This window comes from Mastomys coucha, unplaced genomic scaffold (genome assembly GCF_008632895.1).
Source record: "Mastomys coucha isolate ucsf_1 unplaced genomic scaffold, UCSF_Mcou_1 pScaffold21, whole genome shotgun sequence".
In the NCBI taxonomy this organism is placed as follows: domain Eukaryota; kingdom Metazoa; phylum Chordata; class Mammalia; order Rodentia; family Muridae; genus Mastomys; species Mastomys coucha.
In genome coordinates, this window is record NW_022196904.1 from 86,978,397 (window position 1) to 86,996,918 (window position 18,522).

Consider the following 18,522-nt stretch of genomic DNA (forward strand, 5'->3'; position numbering starts at 1 on the left):
CACACCACACATACACACACACATACACCACACACCACACACACCACACAGCACATACAGCACACACACACACATCACACATACACACATATCACACACACACACACAGCTGGGGTGCCGCTGCTCTGACCAACACATCTCCAGGTCACGGGCTTCTTCTGAACCTCCAGTCACCTCAGCTGGTTAGACCAGCTGGCCCAGATCTGACAGGGCCTGAGCCATGCCCCTCCTGGCTCAAGAGGAAATTCAGGTTTTCAGCTGGTACAGAGCCAGAAACACAACCAGAAAGGTGAGGGCCAAAAGAGCTGGGCTGCTGTGCACACAGCTGCACCTGTGGGGCACACTGCCTGTCTTTCTTTCCCTCTGCCCACTCCTGAACCTAAGACCACAGAGACTGCAGGACCTTTGCCTGGGCAGGAACAGAAAAGTCAAGAGCTTGGTGTCTCCGCTGCAATTGCCTCTCCTCCCTCCCCCATCTCCTTCTTCAGGAATCCATCCCTTGTCCCCTCCATCCCTTCCAATGCCAGGACCTTCCTTGGTGTTCTAAGCAGACTGGGGACACCCAAGAAGGTCAGTTTTAGGCAGAGCAGAAGCCTTCCTTCAGCAGGACAAGTGGCCAGCATTGGAGAGTGCTCATTCCCCAAATGAGCATAAATCCCTTGGATGGGTGCATGGGGGGGTGGGGGTAACCAGGCTGCCTCAAGGAAAGCTAGGAGTTCCACAACTGACAAGTGTTCCTACCTGCCCTGGTGCATTCTATCCAGAAACCCCAAGCTGACATAGGGAAGGCAGGGGTGGGGGGAAAGGAGGCTAGACAGCTGTAGCCCCCAGCCTGGGAACCAGAAGTGGCTTCTGCCCACACCCCTAGCTCCCCAGAGCCCCCTCCATCGCCTCCTCCTCCTCCTCCTCCTCTAGTCAGCAGTGAGGGAGGTGGCAGATATTCCCTGTACAGGAAAGAAGGTAGTAAAGTGGATACCAAAGAGAGTGAGACCTGGGTCCCCCTCAGAGTGGATGACAGGATACCAGGCCAGCTCTGGCCGGCTCCCCATCATGGGGCTGGCAAGAAGGATGAGGGTAGATTGTAGCTGCTTCCAGGTGTCTGACCCCCTCCAGTGCCTCAACTTCCAGAGAACATTCTCTACAAGAACTATTCTCCCCACTTAAAGATGAGCAACTGTGGCCCTGAGAAGGGGACACTTTGCTCAAGACCACAGGTCACTTCAAGAAGGCCCCTCAGGCTTGGAGCCAAGTCTGACTGGCTTAAAAAGCAGGCTCTTCAGAATATCTGGGGAGAAAAGAAGCCAGTGAGGAAGGGAGGCTGACGTACAGGCGGGGAGGCTGAGACTGACAGGGGAAGGCTGGCACTCAGAGGCTAAGAAATTTGAAGGCTGAGGGTCTGTGGTGCTAAGAAGCTAAGGGGTTTGGGAGAAAGGGAAAGGGTGATGCTGGGAGGAAAGGATCCAGGGAGGCAAGGAGGCAGGAAGGCTGGAGGGACTAAAAAACTGGGAACAGGAAGGCTGAGTGCCTGGGGCCTGGGAAGCGGAAGGCAGGGAGGATAAGAGATAGGGACACTGGGTGGCTTGGGGGCTCAGAGGTCATTTAAGAAGAATCTCTAAGGACAGTGAGGTCACCATAACCAAGAGAGAAGTTTCTGCAAGTGGACCAGAATGAGCTGTAGAGAAAATGGATTTTTGCTCTGCTTACAAACAGTCTATCAGGCCCTAGGACCCAAGAAATAGAATAGAAGCGCAGCTGCTCCCTCAGGCCTATCTTACTTACCCTTGGCCAGAGAGGCTGAGAAGCATCCAATGGTCAGGGGCTGGACAACCTACTCCTGACCCAGGCTGCCCCACTTCCTTTCCTGTAGACCTTGCCCTTCCCCCACACTTAAGCCCTCCATCATGTCACTCCTGTGGGATCTTTTCTGCCCAATACACTCCACCCAGTGGACTCAGGTCTAGCCTGTCTCCTGACCAAGACTGAAGCCTGACTACTGTCCTGTGGACCCCACTCTGATATCCCCATCTATGCCAACCACACATTGCTGGCCCTTCCTCTTCAGCTGCAGCTAGAAAGGCAGCTGGACAGGTGCCAAGGGGTGGGGTGGGGGGATGAAGGAGGAGGTAAGATTCCTGATCGCAGGGGAAAGGGCTCTGAGAGGGCAGTGACTCCATTGGGTCACACCGCAGGGGCTTGACAAGTTGCCAGCCTTCCCTACTCAGCCTGGGGCCTCACGAAGCCCATTCCACACTGCAGCCCACAGTCTTAGTTAGAGGTCAGGGCAAGGCCAGAGTGTGCTGGGGGAGGCAGCAAGAGGAGGCTCAGGTGTCCACCCTCCCTCCTGGGAACCAGGATTTCACAAAGGCCCTTTAGATCTGGCTCGTTCCCCACACCTTGATGAAGCGGACGGCAGCAGGCATGGGAGGGTAGAGCCAAAGTCCTATTACTGGGTCAGAGAAGGAAGCCAGGGTCAGAAGCTCCCCAAACCCCAAGATCTGAGGCCAAAGAAGCCAGGGCCCTCTCCCTGGTGTCAGGGAGGGGCCAGGAGCAGGACTCCTGGATGTGGTCCCTTCTCCCCGACTCAGTTTCCTTCCCTGACAAGTAATGCCCAGGGTTGGCTGTTGGGAAGAAGTGTGAAGGTGGAATTTCATTTGTCTCCAAATGTCCAAGGAGCAGAGAGACTGGGCAGTACAAATCCAACTGCTGTTTGCTGCTGAAAGCAGAGGTTTGCACGGCTCACAAGCCAGGTTCAGAAGTGGAGTGTGCATCCCTGTGTGCCCCAGGTCCTACCTACTTTGTCATTGCCAGAGGGAGCCTGATACCCAAGCCTCTGTGTGGCTACACCTTCCCACTGACTGGCCTCGGCTTGCAGCCAGAGGTGCCTTCTCTGAGAACAGGGTAGGGCGGAGGCTGTGACCCCTGCCCAAGTGACCTGGAAGAGCCTGGTTTCCCACACTAAAAGCCTCTGTCAGGGACTGTCCCCCTGTCACCAGCATAGAGATAAAGCCTAGAATGGGTCTAGGCCAGTGTCCCCTAGTACCCTTGCGTTCACCCAGGCTCCAGGAACCCCACACTGCCAACCCCCTCTGCCCATCTCACACACAAGACTGAGAACCAAGCCATGCCACCAGCCAACTATGTCTGCTCAGCATACAGCTCTTGGGCTCTAGAGCAGGCTGGGAGTGGGAAAGGCCACCAACGCTGAGGGTACAGGCTGGACACTGATCCTCTGCTGTTCCATCCCGACAATTCGATGACAGTACGGGCTTCCACTTGTACAGGAAGTGACTGTTAAAACCAGCAAAGTAGACTTGCACACAAGGTTCACTCACAGCATGGCACATGCATCCCACATGGTCATGGGAAGGAAAGCGGATGCCTGCAGTGCCCAACAGGACCATGAGTATTCCATGTCTTAGAGGTCTGCCCAGGCAGACGGATGGCTGCCTGTGGGACTGGGGCCCATTCTCCCTGGACAGGAGGGCCAGACACTAACCTTAGGCCGCTTCCACCTGACTGTGGGTCCCGGGGTGCCCTTATAGTAGAGGGAGTCGTCGGTGGCCGGGAAGAGGGGATCCTCGAACAGCACCTTCTTGCGCAGACAGGCCCGCTTCAGTGCCGAGTAGTTCTGATCCTCATAGGCCTTCGCGCAGAAGAACATGGTGACCACGTCCCCAAGAAGGGGAGGCACCTAGAAGAGAGGAGAAAAAAGAGACCATCAAACATAGGCACCATAAGTCTCTGCTGAGCTCTGATCACCAGATGTACTCCCCTCCCAGCAGCATCCCAAAAATATAGGAAAGAGAAGGCAGCACAGAGAGGGGTGGAGGCCTGCCCAAGGTCACACAGCTAGTACCTGCTACAGGGCAAAGAGGACACGGAGCAAAGCACCCGCCTCAGCAATTGAGGTTCTCTCCTTTCTAGTGCCTGAAAGGCAATATACCAGGCCCTCAGGCCACCAGTGCCTGACCTCCAGGGCTGGCCCAGGCCACTCCCACCTCACTCTCCCTGCCTTGTTCAGCCAGCCCTTCCGACTGCTCTGGGACTGAATCATACAAGCGGCCAACCCCAGGAGCTTGTGGCCAGTGTCACACCCAGAGGACTTGGCTGTGGGCAGCTCAGAGGTGTCTTCCTGTTTCATTCCTGTTCAGCAGGGAGGGGGCGCAAGGGGGGGAACCCTGTCACCCAGTCCTCACCCCCCGCACTTTACCTACTATGTGCACCTTACACTTAGGGAGGGAGCAGGCTCTTAGCTCTATTCACTCCTCACGGGGTCAGGAGACCACTGTACGCCCTGAACTTTGTACACTGACTAAGTTCAAGGGACACACACTGCACCAGTGTGGTGGGGGTGGGGGTGGGGGGGAAGGGGACAGATGTGGGGGTGTGGACACAGCCACCCATCAGGAGTGTTGTCAGGGGTCTGGTCTCTCACACTCCATCTTCAACCTCTCCAAATCTACTCACCCTGGGGCTCACCAGGGACAACACTTGTTACTTTATTGAGGTTCAGGTTGACCATGAGGGAAACTGAGGCAGAATTCTTAGGATGGTTTCTGGGCAAAGTTCAATAGCAGAGGTTGATGATTCTGGCCAAACACCCATCTGCTAGGTGGCCATGGAAGAGCTGCTTGGCCTCTTTGAACCCCTTTCCTTCATCTCCAAGATGAGAGCACGGTTGCTTCAATGGGAGAGTGATACCATTATGATTAGCCAGGGGCAGAGGGTGGAGGAAGGGGAGCAGAGGGATCAAGTTTCCTCTCGTTCCACACAATCTCCAGCTCTGTGGCACCTACTGTGTACAAGCCATTGAGTAAGAGGTTCGTTGCTGAGAGCAACACCCAGGTGGGCATGCTGTCGCCATTTTCAGAATGAGGGCTGAAGCTCTGTGAGGTGAGAGACCTTACCCATGTGCTCACAGAGGAGGAGGCAGTGGATGGGAACCCAGGCCTCAGGTTGAGGTGAACCACTAGGCAATGAATGTCAGGCAAGCTCCCCACACAACAACCCTCAACTGAGCTGCAGCCCAAAGGGGAGGAAGATGGCATTCTCCAGGGAAGGGAAGAAACAGGAAGAAGTGACATTAATTCTTGTGGACCCAGAAAAACATCAAGGAGGGTCACTGTCCATTCAGGGTTGCTGTATGACTCAAGCCAACCCTTAAACTTCCCGGGTCTCTCTTCTGCCCAAGGAGGTCAGCTTCCTGTGGCCTTAGGCCTCCCTCACCCATGGAGCCCTAGGAAAAGAGAAAGGGGAGGCTGGAAAGTCTCAGGGCCCTTAGGTACAAAACAGGTTCATTAGCCCTGCAGGTTTTAGCAGCCTGGGCTCAGGAAGCAATTTAAGCCTCAAGAATTAAATCAGGGAGCCAGAAATCAGCCACTGTGATTCCAGTATTTCAGATCCCAGAGAGCCCAGAGAGGGGGAACAAGCCAGCTGAGATCACACAGCCAAGATAACAAATGGGGCCTCTGGCTGCTCTCCAGGCCACAGAGAGGTCAACAACACAGGGAGGATCCACTCTCCAGGAAGAAGAGCTGGGGCAAACAGGTGATACTGGGCGAAGGGGAGCAAAGGTGGGCAGGCAAGAAGGGCATGGAGAGACAGGAATGGGTCACTAACAGAGGCCTGGGCACACTGTCATTGCCCCCTCATCCTTGACAAGCAGGCCAACCCTGGCCTCCTCTGGAGTTCTTCTGGGACCTGGGACCTGGCCTTTACCTACTCAGCCCCCTACTCTGACCCCATGTGGTACCCAAGGTGTCTCAGACTCTGCAGCCACTCCCCATAACTTCAGGTACTCTCTCGGAAGGCAGAGTATAAACAGGAAGGCAGGAAACCCAGGTTCACACAGCAGCCTTTCCCCTGAGGCCCATGCTCCAGGTATGACCACTTCTGACCATCATTGTCCTTAGCTGGGTTAGAGCTGGGCAAGGCCCTGTTGATAGTGGGGATGCAGAGACAAGACGTTAAGGACAGGCTGCCCTCACCCCTAGCTGTCTGACGTCCACCTGCTTTGATTTCCCTGCAGTCAGACTCCCTCGAATCCTTTACCCTGGTGACCCTACATTCCTGTAGGTCCCTCAAGCTGTGAGCTCAGGGCATTTGCATAAGCCTCCCCTTCACAGTCTTGCCTTGGCCATCTGGAGCCCAGCTCTGGTTACATTATACCCATTTGGACACTCCTTGTCTCCGTGTTCTCATCCCACCCTCTGAGAACAGGGCCTACATCAAGGGTCTCTGCATCCCCACTATCAACAGTGAGGGGCTGGGATTCAGTAATCAGATTCCAGCACCCAGCACCCACATGGCTGTTCATAATTCTAACAGGGCATTCAAAGCCCTCTTCTGGCCTCCACAGGCACCAGGCATGCACATGATACCCAAACCCCAATGCAGGGGGTTAAAAACAACCACAACAAAAAACAACAAAAACAAACAAAAAACCCACTCATACACATAAAAATAAGCCAAGAGAGAGGAGAAGGATGGGGCTCTAAAGGAAGTTGCTTTCAGTCTGCATTCAAGCCATCTGGAGCCACCCACCTCTGCCCACTGGGCCAGGCATCCGTTTGCCTCCTGACCTTCCCAATGGCTGTGTGCCAGCTGGGGCCCACACCCCACTGTCCAGGCTGAGCTGGCTATGGCCCTGCCCTTCAGGCGCTGTGACTGAGCCTGGGTTACAGGGCCCCAGGGCTGGACTAGCTGGAGGCCTGCACAGGCCACACAGCCTACAGGGTCTTTGTCAGAAAGAGAAGCCTCTAGATGAAGAAATAGTGGAGCCAGGACAAAGAAACAGGGCAGGCTGAGCCTGAGCCCAATAGCAGGGGCAGACAAAGAGCAGAGAACAGTCGAGGCCAAGCTAGAGGAGCCACACCCCAGGCAAGCAGCTCGTCCTAAAGTTCTGGTCAGACAAACAGATCAGTAGAATGGAGCAGAACAGAATCTACACTGTCTCTAGGCATAAAGACACCTGAGTCATGGCTTGGTACACTGAGGGAGGAACCATTGTTTCAATGAATGGTGGGTCACTTGCTCTCCACACAGAAGAAGAGGGATCTTGACCCTACCTTACACACACACAGAACCAACCCCAAGAAAACAGCAGTGCAACTCCACCCCTGGGGCTGCCTGTAACCAGCATAACACAGCTGGGGAACTGGCTCAGCCATTAGGAGCACTTGGTGCTCTTGCAGAAGACCCAGGTTTAGCTCCCGACACCCACATGGTGGCTCACAACTATCTGTAACTCCAATTCCAGGTGATCCATTTCTTTCTTCCAACCTCCACAGCACTAGGCACATGTTTGGTACACAGACATACATACAGACAAAACACCTAAAATAAAATAACAATAAAATTAAAATAAACAACAACAATGAAAACGCAGAATGTAAAAGAGAGAGTGACTCCAAACATCCAGCAAATAGAAGGAAAAGTGCTGGGCTTCATGGATCAGCAAGAAAATACAAGTTAAGACCATAGCAAGACACTCGCACATCCTACTAGGAGGGTTAGAGGGGCAAGCACCAGGACATGCTAGCTCACACATGTCTAGAGCACAGGCTGGGTTCCAGGCTAAGAAGCACAGGTATGGGCTAGCATGTGTGAAGCCCTGATTCTAGGCTCAAAAACAAAACAATGACACTTCAGGTGGAGCTCTGACACCTGGCAGGGGTGACACATGGCAAGAGTGGACATCTGCAGTGACTCTGCAGAGCTGCCTGAGTCCCTGCTGCGTACGAGCAACACATATTCTATTGTTTAGGTAGTCTATTATATAGTCTCTTTCTGAGACCATAACCACTATGTCTCATAGATTCAGGAAGACACAAGAACGTTTAGCACAGATTTCTTTTTAAAGATTTTTTTTTTAAGCCGTGAACTTCTGATCCTTCTCCTCCACTGCCCAAGTTTGAGAATCCCAGACATCAAATCCTTAACTAGTACAATAGAATCCGGTATGTTGAAATCAGAAACTATTCAAGGACTATCAATAAAGGACTGGATGAGAGGTTTTGTTATCTTCAAGTAATAGAAAACAAACCCACAGTCATACGCAACCCCATAGATGGAGCTCACAGGCATGGCACTCAACAACAGGGGCATTGCTACATGATTTCATTAGATCACATTGAAAAGCAGGGCCAAATTGCTCTGAAATCAAAGCCAGAAAGGAAAGTTACAGACAAGCTAGAGACGAGGCTCAGCGGTGAAGGGCACCCTCTGCTCTCCCAGGGGACCTGAGTTCTGTTCCCAGCACCCACATGGGGGCTCGCAACCACCTATAACTTCAGCTCCAGGAGATCTAATGCATTCTTCTGGCCTCCTCAGGTGCACGTACCCACACACAAATGCATACATAACAAGAAAAAAACAAGTAAGTTATAGGCCAGAGGTTTCTGAGGAACACAGTCACAAAATCTTGCATTCCAGCAACACAGTCAATTACAACACAGTCAATGTGGGTTTATATGTTACCAAAAGAGCCTTAGCAAAGGGCTAGGAACAGAAGTCCCTGGCACCTGGAAAGGATGCTCACTGTGACCCAGGAGCTGGGAAGAAGACTGACTTAGTCGTAACCATGGAGCTGAGTATGACGGCTCACACTTGAGATCCTAGCCCTTGAGATGCTAAGGCAGGAAGATAGGTAAGAGTCGGAGTCCAGCTTACACTATACAGTCAAATGCTGTCTCCAAAGACAGATGAAAACCATACAATCCTCATGCCAAACATAAGGAACATTTGCAGGCATTCAGCATCAAATCAGAGAAGTAATGCTCAGAGTTAAATAATAAAGAACATGGAAGAAGACGGTAACACAAAAAACCCCAGCGGTGCTTCTAGGCGAACAACAAACTACCCAAAGATGAAAAAGCAAATTGCATTCATGGCAGCTACAGAAAGAAAACAAAGCAAAATTCTTCAGAATAAATGGAAACAGGGAAGTGAACCCCTTCACAGTAAAACTGTAACAGAGAAAAAAAAGACACAAACAAATGCTACATATTCCACACTCGTGCCCTGGAAGAGTTAATGTTGAGGCAACACTACCCTGCGATCTCACTCAGCACAATTCCAAAGACTTCCTCACAGAAAGAAAAGAGAACTCTAAGACCCATAGGGACCCCCAGATTACCTTTGAATCCCTTAAGCAACTTTGAGCAAAAAGAACAAAGCTAGAGATATCACATTACTTGTTGACTAAAAACAAAAACAAAACCAAACAAACAAAAAGAAACTACAGGGGCCAGCAAAGTAGCTCAGGGTGGAGTGCTTGCCTAACCCCCAGGGCACACACACCAGCACCACACAAACCAAATGTGGTGGTCCATGCCTAGAATACCAGCTCTCAAGATACAGGCAAGAGAATCAGGAGTTCAAAGTCATCTTGCCTACACAGCAAATTTGAGGCACACCTGTGCTACATAAGATTGTGTCTTAATAAATAGACAGACAGACAGACAGACAGACAGATTCCCCACTTCAGGTATTAAGCTGGGTATGAGGTACATTCCTCTCATTCCAGCATGAAGGAAACTGAGGCAGCAGGATGAGGAGTTTAGGGTCAGCCTTGGCTACATGAGATCCTGCCTCTCTCTCTCTCTCTCTCTCTCTCTCTGTGTGTGTGTGTGTGTGTGTGTGTGTGTGAGAGAGAGACAAAACACCATGACCAAAAAAAGGTTGGGGAGGAAAGGATTTATTTGGTTTATACGTCCATATCACAGTCCATCACTGAAGGAAGTCAGGACTGGAACTCAAACAGAGCAGGAGCTGGTGCGGAGGCCATGGAGGATTGCTGCTTACTGGCTTGCTCCCCATGGCTTGCTCAGTCTGCTTTCTTATACAACACAGAGCCACCAGCGCAAGGATGGCACCACCCATCATGGGCTGGGCCCTCCCACATCAGTCACTAAGAAACGCCTTGCAGCCTGATCTTATGGAGATATTTTGTCAATTGAGGTTCCCTCCTTTCAGATGACTCTAGTTTGTGTCAGGTTGACATAAACTAGCCAACACATACATGCACACGTGTACACACACGTGCACACACACACAGCAGAACTATGGTCATCAAAACAGCATGGCACTGGGGCATGAGACCAGGAACAAAGAGTTCAGAAGATGAGATACATGTTTAAAGTTCACTGATTTTCAGCAAAGGTCTCAACATCGCCCGGGGGGAAGGGGCTAGACTCCTGTCAAAGGGGTGGGAACAAGGAAACACACATGCAGCAGAGGATAGTTACACCCTAACTTCACTTATGAAAAATCCACCTCAAATGCATTGAAGACCAGAAACTACACAGTGTAAAACTACCAGAGGGAAATGGGGACACTGCATGATGCTGGTCGGGGTGGTTATTTTCTTTCTTTCTTTCTTCCTTCCTTTCTTTCTTCTTTCCTTCCTTTCTCCCCCCACCCCTTTTCTTTGGATATGATCTCAAAAATATAGGAGACAAAGGCAAAGTAGACAAACAGGCTGACATCAAACAACAAAGCTTCCACACAAACAAAGTGATCCGGGAATGAAAACAGCCCAAGAATGCAGAGCCCACTTCTGATAGGAGATTGATGTCTAACATAATGAGGAACTCGCTCAACTCGGTAGCCACACAGCAGACACAGCTGGAAAATAGGCAAAAGACCTAAATAGATGTTTCTCAGAAAAAAACCCATGAATGGCCATCGGGTATATAAATAACAGTTCAACATCAGTAACCATCAGGAAAAACAAACTAAAGCCAAAAAGACACGATCTTTCACATCTGGTAGAGTCCTCAAAAGAAAAGGGACCTGTGCAGTCACTGTAGACAGCAACAATGTGTATGCACCTGTAATCCTAGCTTTAGGGAGGTCAAGGGAGGAGGATCATGAGCTCTAGGTCAGCCTTGGCTATATACTAAAGCTCTGTCACACACAAAAAACAATCTAAAATAGGACTAGCCTGGGTTAGCAACCCCACTCGTGGGTCCATATCCTGAAGAAATTAAATCAGCCTGGTGAAGAGATGTCTACGTACCATGCTCATTACAGCAGAATTCACCCAGAGCTGGGAACAGCATGAGTTCCATCAACTGTGGAATGGATAGGGAACAGAGGACTAGGGGGTGGGGTGTCGCTCAGTAGGTAGAGCGCTCACTTAGTGTGACTCCCAGAGGAATGCAAAGTGGACATAGTGCTGGGTATGCCTGAAGTTCCAACACTAGGGAATTAGAGACAAAGGATTCAGAGTTCAAGGCCAGACTCTACTATGCAGGAAATTCAAGACCAGCCTTGGCTAGATGGGGCCTTGTCTGAAAAAAACAAAAACAAAAACAAAATCAGGGATAGTGAGATAGCTCACGGTAACTAACCTTGGCCTAAGTTCAACTCCCAGAACCCACATAAAGGGAGGGAGGGAGAGAAGGAGGAAGGGAGGGAGAGAAGGAGGGAGGGAGGGAGGGAAGAAAGAAAGGGGAGGGAGGGAAGGAGGGAGTGAGGAAGGCAGAGTAAGAACTGACTTCACAGAGTTGCCCTCTGACCTCCACATACCTGCTGTGTCATACCTCCACTCCCACACAATAATAATAATAAAACAAATATTAATGCATTTTAAAAATGTCAGTGTACCTCACCTGTAATGGCTACCATGCCAGTCCGTTTTCTGTTACTGTGATAAACGCTTGAGATAACCAACCTCTGGATAGAAAGGTTGTGGTGACTCAGTCTGAGTGACTCCAAGCCATGATGGGGGAAACCCTTAAATTCGGGCCTCTAGAGTGGGGCTGGAAAGCACTGCTAGGGACCTTGAGGTGAGGCAGAGCCTAGAAATCCTGATTTCGAAGTGGATTTGGATTTGGATTTCGCAGTCCTCTTCACAAGCACACCCTTGGTAGCCTAAGGACATCCCCCAACTCCAATGGGTTCAGCCACCTAAACCCTCAGTGCGTGGCCCTTTGGGGACCCAAACTATGACACGTGGCCCTTTGGGGACCCAAACTATGACACTCTCTTTGCATTCCAGACAAGTGTACTCAGAACTGCTAACAATCCAGGTAAAGAGGGGCCCAGGGCGGCAGATATACTGCAGTCAGTAATCTTAGGGGTGTGCTATGGTTGGTGCTTCCAGGAAGGAGGCAGGTTACAGGAGACAGAGAATGCTGGCTGCTCTGTGAGATGAAGCATGAAGTGTGGGATGCGTCTTCACCTTAGAGCGAGGGGCCAGCATGTATAAGGTCCCGGGTTCTATCCCCAGCCCTGTGGGGGGGGGGACCCCACTTTAATTATATTCTTAGTGAACCTATCTCTCTGTCCTACCAAAGCTGTAGTCTTTACCCCGCCCCAGCCCTCCAGCTCTCTCTATACTGAGGAAAGCAAGTGTGAAGGAAAAGCAGGCTTAGGCTTCCAGGCTTCTGGCTATAGTAGAGACTTCTGGCTGTGGAGCTGAGGCAGCCAGGCCCAAATGAGTCACCTAACCAACGCCAGGCAGGCTGGCACCCACACTGGGAAATCCTGTTCTCCTTCCCTTCCCTTATCGCTTCTGTTGGTGTCCAATCCACTCTCCACCCAGCCACAGTGAGCTCCTGAAACACCCACAGCCAGGCGGTACCCCTCTTAGCCCCTCAGAGCTGGAGGGCGGGGACAAGGCACATGGAACAGAGTCTGAGCTAGCTCTAAGGGATGGAGGTCCAGAAGACTTGGACGCCTCCACACAAACAGAGAGAGGGAAAAGCTTTCTTGGCTCTGTGTGGCCCTGAGTCACAGGCCTGACCCCACAGCTGTTCCTCATTTGGGACTTAGGTCCTGCTGAGGGTGTCATAAACAGGCAGAAGCTTGGGAGGTCTCTGTAAGCAGGAGGATGCTGGGCTGGGCTGGGGTGGGGGAGGGGTACTTCAGTCCCTGGGCTCCTGTGGGCTATGGGCAGTGACAGCAGGAAGCTGAAAATGTGGCTAAAACCCTGAGGAGAGGCTTCCTGCACAGGCTCTGCCTTGGTGACTAACTTGCCACTGTTTGAGTTCTCAAAGACTCACTTTGCAGAAAAGTCCCCAGCCTGGGCAGCTCAGGACCGAGGGTCACCCTTCCAAACCTGACAGCCTATGCTGTGGAGAAGGGCAGGGGTGGGGGGATGCAGTGTGTGTTCCCAGCAATGCAGTGTGTCCTACCAGGGTGGGGTGGGGACAGGGTGCTGGCAGCTCAGGATACAGGTGCCACTCACTCACCCTCCCCCACCCCACACACAAGATGGACAATCTGATGAAATAAGCTTGACTTGGTCATGTGACCCCAGCTCTCCTGCCCTCTCTGGCTTGTAGGTTCTTACCATGGATGGTAGGGTAGAGATGCCTTGGCATATGATTTCTAATCTGGTGGGCCTGTCACCAGGACAGTCACCCTTCCCCCCAGGGTCCCCCTCATTTGCATGGGCAGGCTGTGGCCCTAACTCCACCTCCTTCCAAAGTGATGGTTTGAAACCCAAATGAGTAATGGTACCCAGTTCTCAGATGAAGAAACTGAGGTGCCCTTTCTCAACTCAAGTTCCTGTACAGCTTTAGAAACAGCCTGGGCTGTTTCCACTGCCCAGAGGGAAGGGAGAGAACACTCAGGGCAGAGACGGGAACCTGTCCTATGTCACAGCTCAGTTCTGCTTTGCTCACCACCTCATTCCCAGGGCCCTGCCCCTGCATCTGCTCTGTGCTTGGCAAAGGGGACAGCAGGAGTCAGACAAAACTGTGCCCGAGAGGTCAACTGAAGACACGGAGGCCCCAGGAGGGCCTAGGAGTCTGCTTCTCTGTGTGTGAAGAGCCCAGCATGTGGACTTCAGAAAGGTGTGGGGGCAAGAAGGAGGAAGAAGGAGCTCGCTGGGAGGAAGAAACCAGTTAGGCCAGGCTGAAGGCCAGGGTGTGGAGGGAAGGGAAGACGAAAGTAGGAGCAAGCACGCCCAGAAAGCCAGGCTCAGGACATAGAGAGAAAGTCCCAAGGGAGCTGAAGGGAAAGAGAGGCCCCAGGCACTGGTAAGACTCGGACAGGCCGCCTGGCTGCACTTGGGAGAAGCACCTGCCATGACATGATGCTGGTTGTGGGAATGAAAAGCAGGCAGTGGCCTGCAAGCCAGGGCACCCTGGGGTCACCTAGGCTCCTTCCTTGGAGACTTGCAGCTTCCTAGCATGCCAGACCAGGTATCCAGTTGAGTGGCATGTGGGTGACCCTTCCAGGCCCTGGGCACTGCAGGGAGCTGAGTGCCCATTCTTTCCTCTAGCAGCCTTGGATGCTGAGTCCCCGCCCTATGCCTAGGTAGAGACAAAGTGAAGCTCAGGATACCAAACCTGAGCTTGCCTAAAACGCCTCACCCCTAAAACAAAAGTTAAGGACCAAGAAGGACCAAGCAGTTCAGCTCTACAAACTAAGGCCCAGCCTGCATCCTCACCTCACACTGACTCCCAGCATACCACAGTATTCTCTCAGGCCTTTGCTGTTTTGTTTGTCGTTTTGTTTTGTTTTGTTTTGTTTGTTTTAATAGAGTCTCACTATTAGACCTTAGCTGGCCTTGAGTGGAATTGGCTATATAGACCTCAAAATTCTACCTGCCTCTGCCCCCCATCCCCCACTCCAAGTGCTAGAGTTAAAGTCATGTGCCACCACGCCTGGCTTACCTGCCTCTTAAAAGGTGCTGGTGAAGGTCCAAGGACCAGCCATGCATGCACTAGCTGTACTGAATGCACATCTCACATAAGGCACATTCTACCCTAAAACCACAGCACAGTCCTAGCAGGATGACATCAAGTCACTGGGGTGACTTCAGGGACATGGTGAGAGAGTCCCCTCTTTTGATATCACTAGGTTCCGACTCCCACAGACTTAGGCTGGGCACCAGGGCCAGAGACAAAACAGTCTCAGGTCTGTCTGAAAGGAAGCAGGCAGAGGACACATTCAGTCACTGAGAGTGACCTCATGAGATATCCAGGAGTGACCTCATGAGATATCCAGGACCTTGACTAGGAAAACCAGCCGTTGTAGGCACCGGAGAGTTGGTGGTGTGTGTGTGTGGGAGGGGAGGGGGGCAGTGTAGATTCTGCAGCAACACTACAATCAACAATTCTTCCCCGAGCTGATAATGACACACAGAAGCATCCATTATGGGAATCCTTAGCCCCTGTGGACCTCATGTACCACTAAAGGCTTGAAGGAGGATAGGGAGCGAGCGAATCCAGGATGCATTCTAATAGTAACTGTAAATGTCCTTATAAGAGAGAAGCAGGGCTGGGCACGTGACTCTATGGAAGAGTGCCTGCTTAGCATAGACAAAGTTCTGGGGTCTTTCCTCACCACTGCCCTGAATGAGTGAATAAATGAATGAATGAATGAGCGAACAGGGACACACGCTGGTGTCTCTAACATGTTCAGAGGCATGAACATGAAGAGTTCAAGATCTGAGATTATTCTGAGCTCCAGGAGACCTTGACTCAAAAAAAAGAGGGGAGGAGAACAGGGAGCCAACAAGACTGGCCGTCGGGTAATGGCACTTGCTGCCCAGATCGAAGGACCAGAGTTCCATCCCCACCGCCTACGTAAAGGCAGAAGGAGTAACACAGCTGCAGAACCCTGTCCCCTGACCTCCACTCACCAGGCACGGCACGTGCCCAGTCAGACACAAGCCTCGTGCACACACAGTAATAAATAAAGCGAAACATAAATAAAAACAGAACGGTAGGGAGGCAGAGAGGCTTGAGCACAGAAGGGGGAAAGGGATGAGCGGGTGGACTAGGAACGGAGGTGACTCAGTCGCAAGGAATGTCAGCATCTCGCAAGAGCTGGAGGAGACAAGGAACAGGGTCTAGCCTGCATTCCAGTCCCACAGGGCTCATCTCAGACTTCTGACCTTCTGGACCAGGGAAGAATGAATCCACATTGTCTTAAGCCTCCGACTTTCTGGCCTCTTGGGTTCCCTGATTATAAGGAAAACATCTCTGAAGAACAGGGGGTGGGGTGAGTGATGGCGCCTGACTACTCTCGACTTCTTGGAGGTGCATGACATTACAGTTTGAACTACCCCCCATGTAACATGAAGTCCCATGGTACAGTTACTAGTGAGAAGTCATGGAGTCTTACCTCAGCCTAACTGGAGGAAACCACCCAGTGAGGGAAAGAGGGTACTGTAGTGCAGAGATGACTGGCTAGGTGGGAGTAAACATATGAGCAGATTCCCAGTCCTTGTCCCACATCTGTGCACACCTGTGCATAGATAGTGATAGGCTCATTGATGCCCATGAACAGGCCCTGGTCTGTTCTGACCACTGGCACCTTCTATACCTGACCAGGTGCCCCACTGAGATGCATCACATAGGCCACCCTACTCCTACAGCCACCTCTGGGGAACTGGAGGCCCAAGGACCATGGTCCCAACAATGACAATGGGGTGTGGCAACTCAGCCATCACTGGGCAGCAAAAACATTCTGCAACCTTGTACCTGAGCTCAAGAATGGGCTTCAGGAGGTCCAGGTTGGTACCCCAAAAACACGTGGCCCATTTTGCCTTTGGTGAGCAAGGAAAGACAGAGCCCGCGGCCCAAGGAGGCTGGTAGTCCCACCTGATCTGAGGCAAGGTGGCACCACCACCCAGAGAAGAGGCTACCAAGGTGGGCCCAGAAGGCCAAGCCTGGGGACCTCAGGGAACCATAGGAAAATAAGAATTGAAAGGATAAGGGAGATGTCTGGAGGACTTGGGTAGCTGGGAGGGGCCCCTCAAGCACTGAGAGATAGGGGAGAGGAGGGCTCAATCTGCAAGACCAGCTACAGAACCCAGCAGCAGTGGCCCAACCCACAGAGATACTTGGAGAAGGTGTGACAGTCTGCTATCTCTAACTGGGAACAGCCAGGACTCACACCCATGATCCCTTTGCAAAACATACCTAGAGTACCCCTCAACTGCCCTACCCTGCTTCTCCCAGGGGGAAAGGGGGGAGGGGAAGACCTGGCCAATCTGACAGAGAACAATAAGCAGGGACTTAGAAGTGATTGGCAGGTCCTCTCATTCATTAAAGCTGAGAGGGCCTCCCACGTCAATAGGAAAAACAAAACAAAACAAACAAACAAACAAAGACCAAAAGAAACAAGTGCCAAACCAAAACAACAAAAACCACTGCTGACCAGTCCTCTTGCTTGAAAAGTGACCCTCTCTTTACTCAATGAAGGGATCAGTGACAACGGCTGTCAACTGGCTACCAAACACCCCATAGTAAAATGCTTAAATGACCAGATCTATTGTCACCATCATCATCCCTAAGTCTCTGTGACAAGGTAATATTTAGCCTCACTCCACACACCAGGAGAAACTGAGCCACAGGCTAAGCTCTCTGCTTCAAGGCCGTGGGCAAGCAGGAAGACAAGGAGCCAGTCTGAAGGAGGAAGAAAACAGGCCTTACAGGAAAGAGGGTCTCTACAGATAGATAGAGAGTGGCCTCCCAGTGCCCTCTGAGGGGACAGGGAAGGCCTCCTTGGTGTGTGTGTGTGGGGGGGTGTTCCAGATCTCAGAGCCATCCTAAGAGCATTCAGGGAAATTAGAGTAGAATAAGACAGAAACAGCACAGGCTTCTGAGAAGCCCACAGATGTCTCATGGAAAGCCATGGGTTTCCTGCCACCGGTTCCCAACTGCCACCTGACTGGTACCGCTTCAGAGGCAGCCATTGCTCTTACCCAGTAGCAGACCTGTGAAGCTTCCCCTAGATCTTCCTTCCACTTCTGTTCTGGGAGTCCCAGCACCCAGCCTGTACTGGGTACTGAGGAGAACAGACAGGTACTGGGGTGGGGAGTGGGCCGGCTCTCCCTGCCATAACCTCTACAGCAGCCTCTCCCCCAGGGTAGCCAAAGATGGCCCTTGTCAGACACACCCACCGCCCAGACTGGCACTCAACTTCACACTCTGTCTTTGTCCATGTTCTTTCCTCGCCTGACTGTTTCGTTGTTTGGACTCTAAGGTCCTTTCTTCACCTTGTTAGACTCTTCCTAATTCTTGTTCAGATGAACGATCATCAGCTCCCACGCAAGGATGACCCCTGCCTGGTGCTTGACTCTGCCTCCTTCTCACCACGTCAGTCAGGAGCTCATCTGTTGGCCCACCATTCTCTCAGTGGGAAGTGAAGCCTCTTAGGGTAGGCTCCACCCAGACTGCAGTTCTGACCCCAGGCAGCCTAGGGCAACAGCAGCAGCTGGGCCCTCCACACTGGACCCCTCTGGTCTTCTTCACCTCCACTCGAAACACGTAGCCTGTGGCAAGGACCAGCAAGGATCCAGGGCATGGCACAGCAGAGCTTCCCAGGAAGATCTCCCTGGCTCCCTGAACACAGTGGCCTTGGGCATTAGCTGAGTGTTCCATCCTCTGGCACAGAGGAGATCATGGCTTGTGTTTTGGGATCCTGGGTGCCAATTCTGGCTGGGTCGCCTTAGAGGGAGGCTGCCTTCCCTTCTGCTGCTGGGGCTCATCTGTGCGAAGTCTGGAGCTGACTCTCACCACAGGAAAGACTGCCAGGGAAAAACTGAGCACCTGT

At 51.9% G+C, this 18,522-nt stretch overlaps 1 protein-coding gene across 1 annotated transcript in view; it reads right to left on the minus strand.

Moving 5' to 3' along the window:
- Capn5 (calpain 5) overlaps positions 1-18,522 on the minus strand; it is a 58,618-nt gene that overhangs the window by 39,206 nt on the left and 890 nt on the right. The window contains exon 2 of the mRNA XM_031387444.1: positions 3,497-3,691. Coding sequence (XP_031243304.1) covers positions 3,497-3,661 — 165 coding nt within the window. The 5' untranslated portion in view covers positions 3,662-3,691. The remainder of the gene's footprint in view (positions 1-3,496; positions 3,692-18,522) is intronic.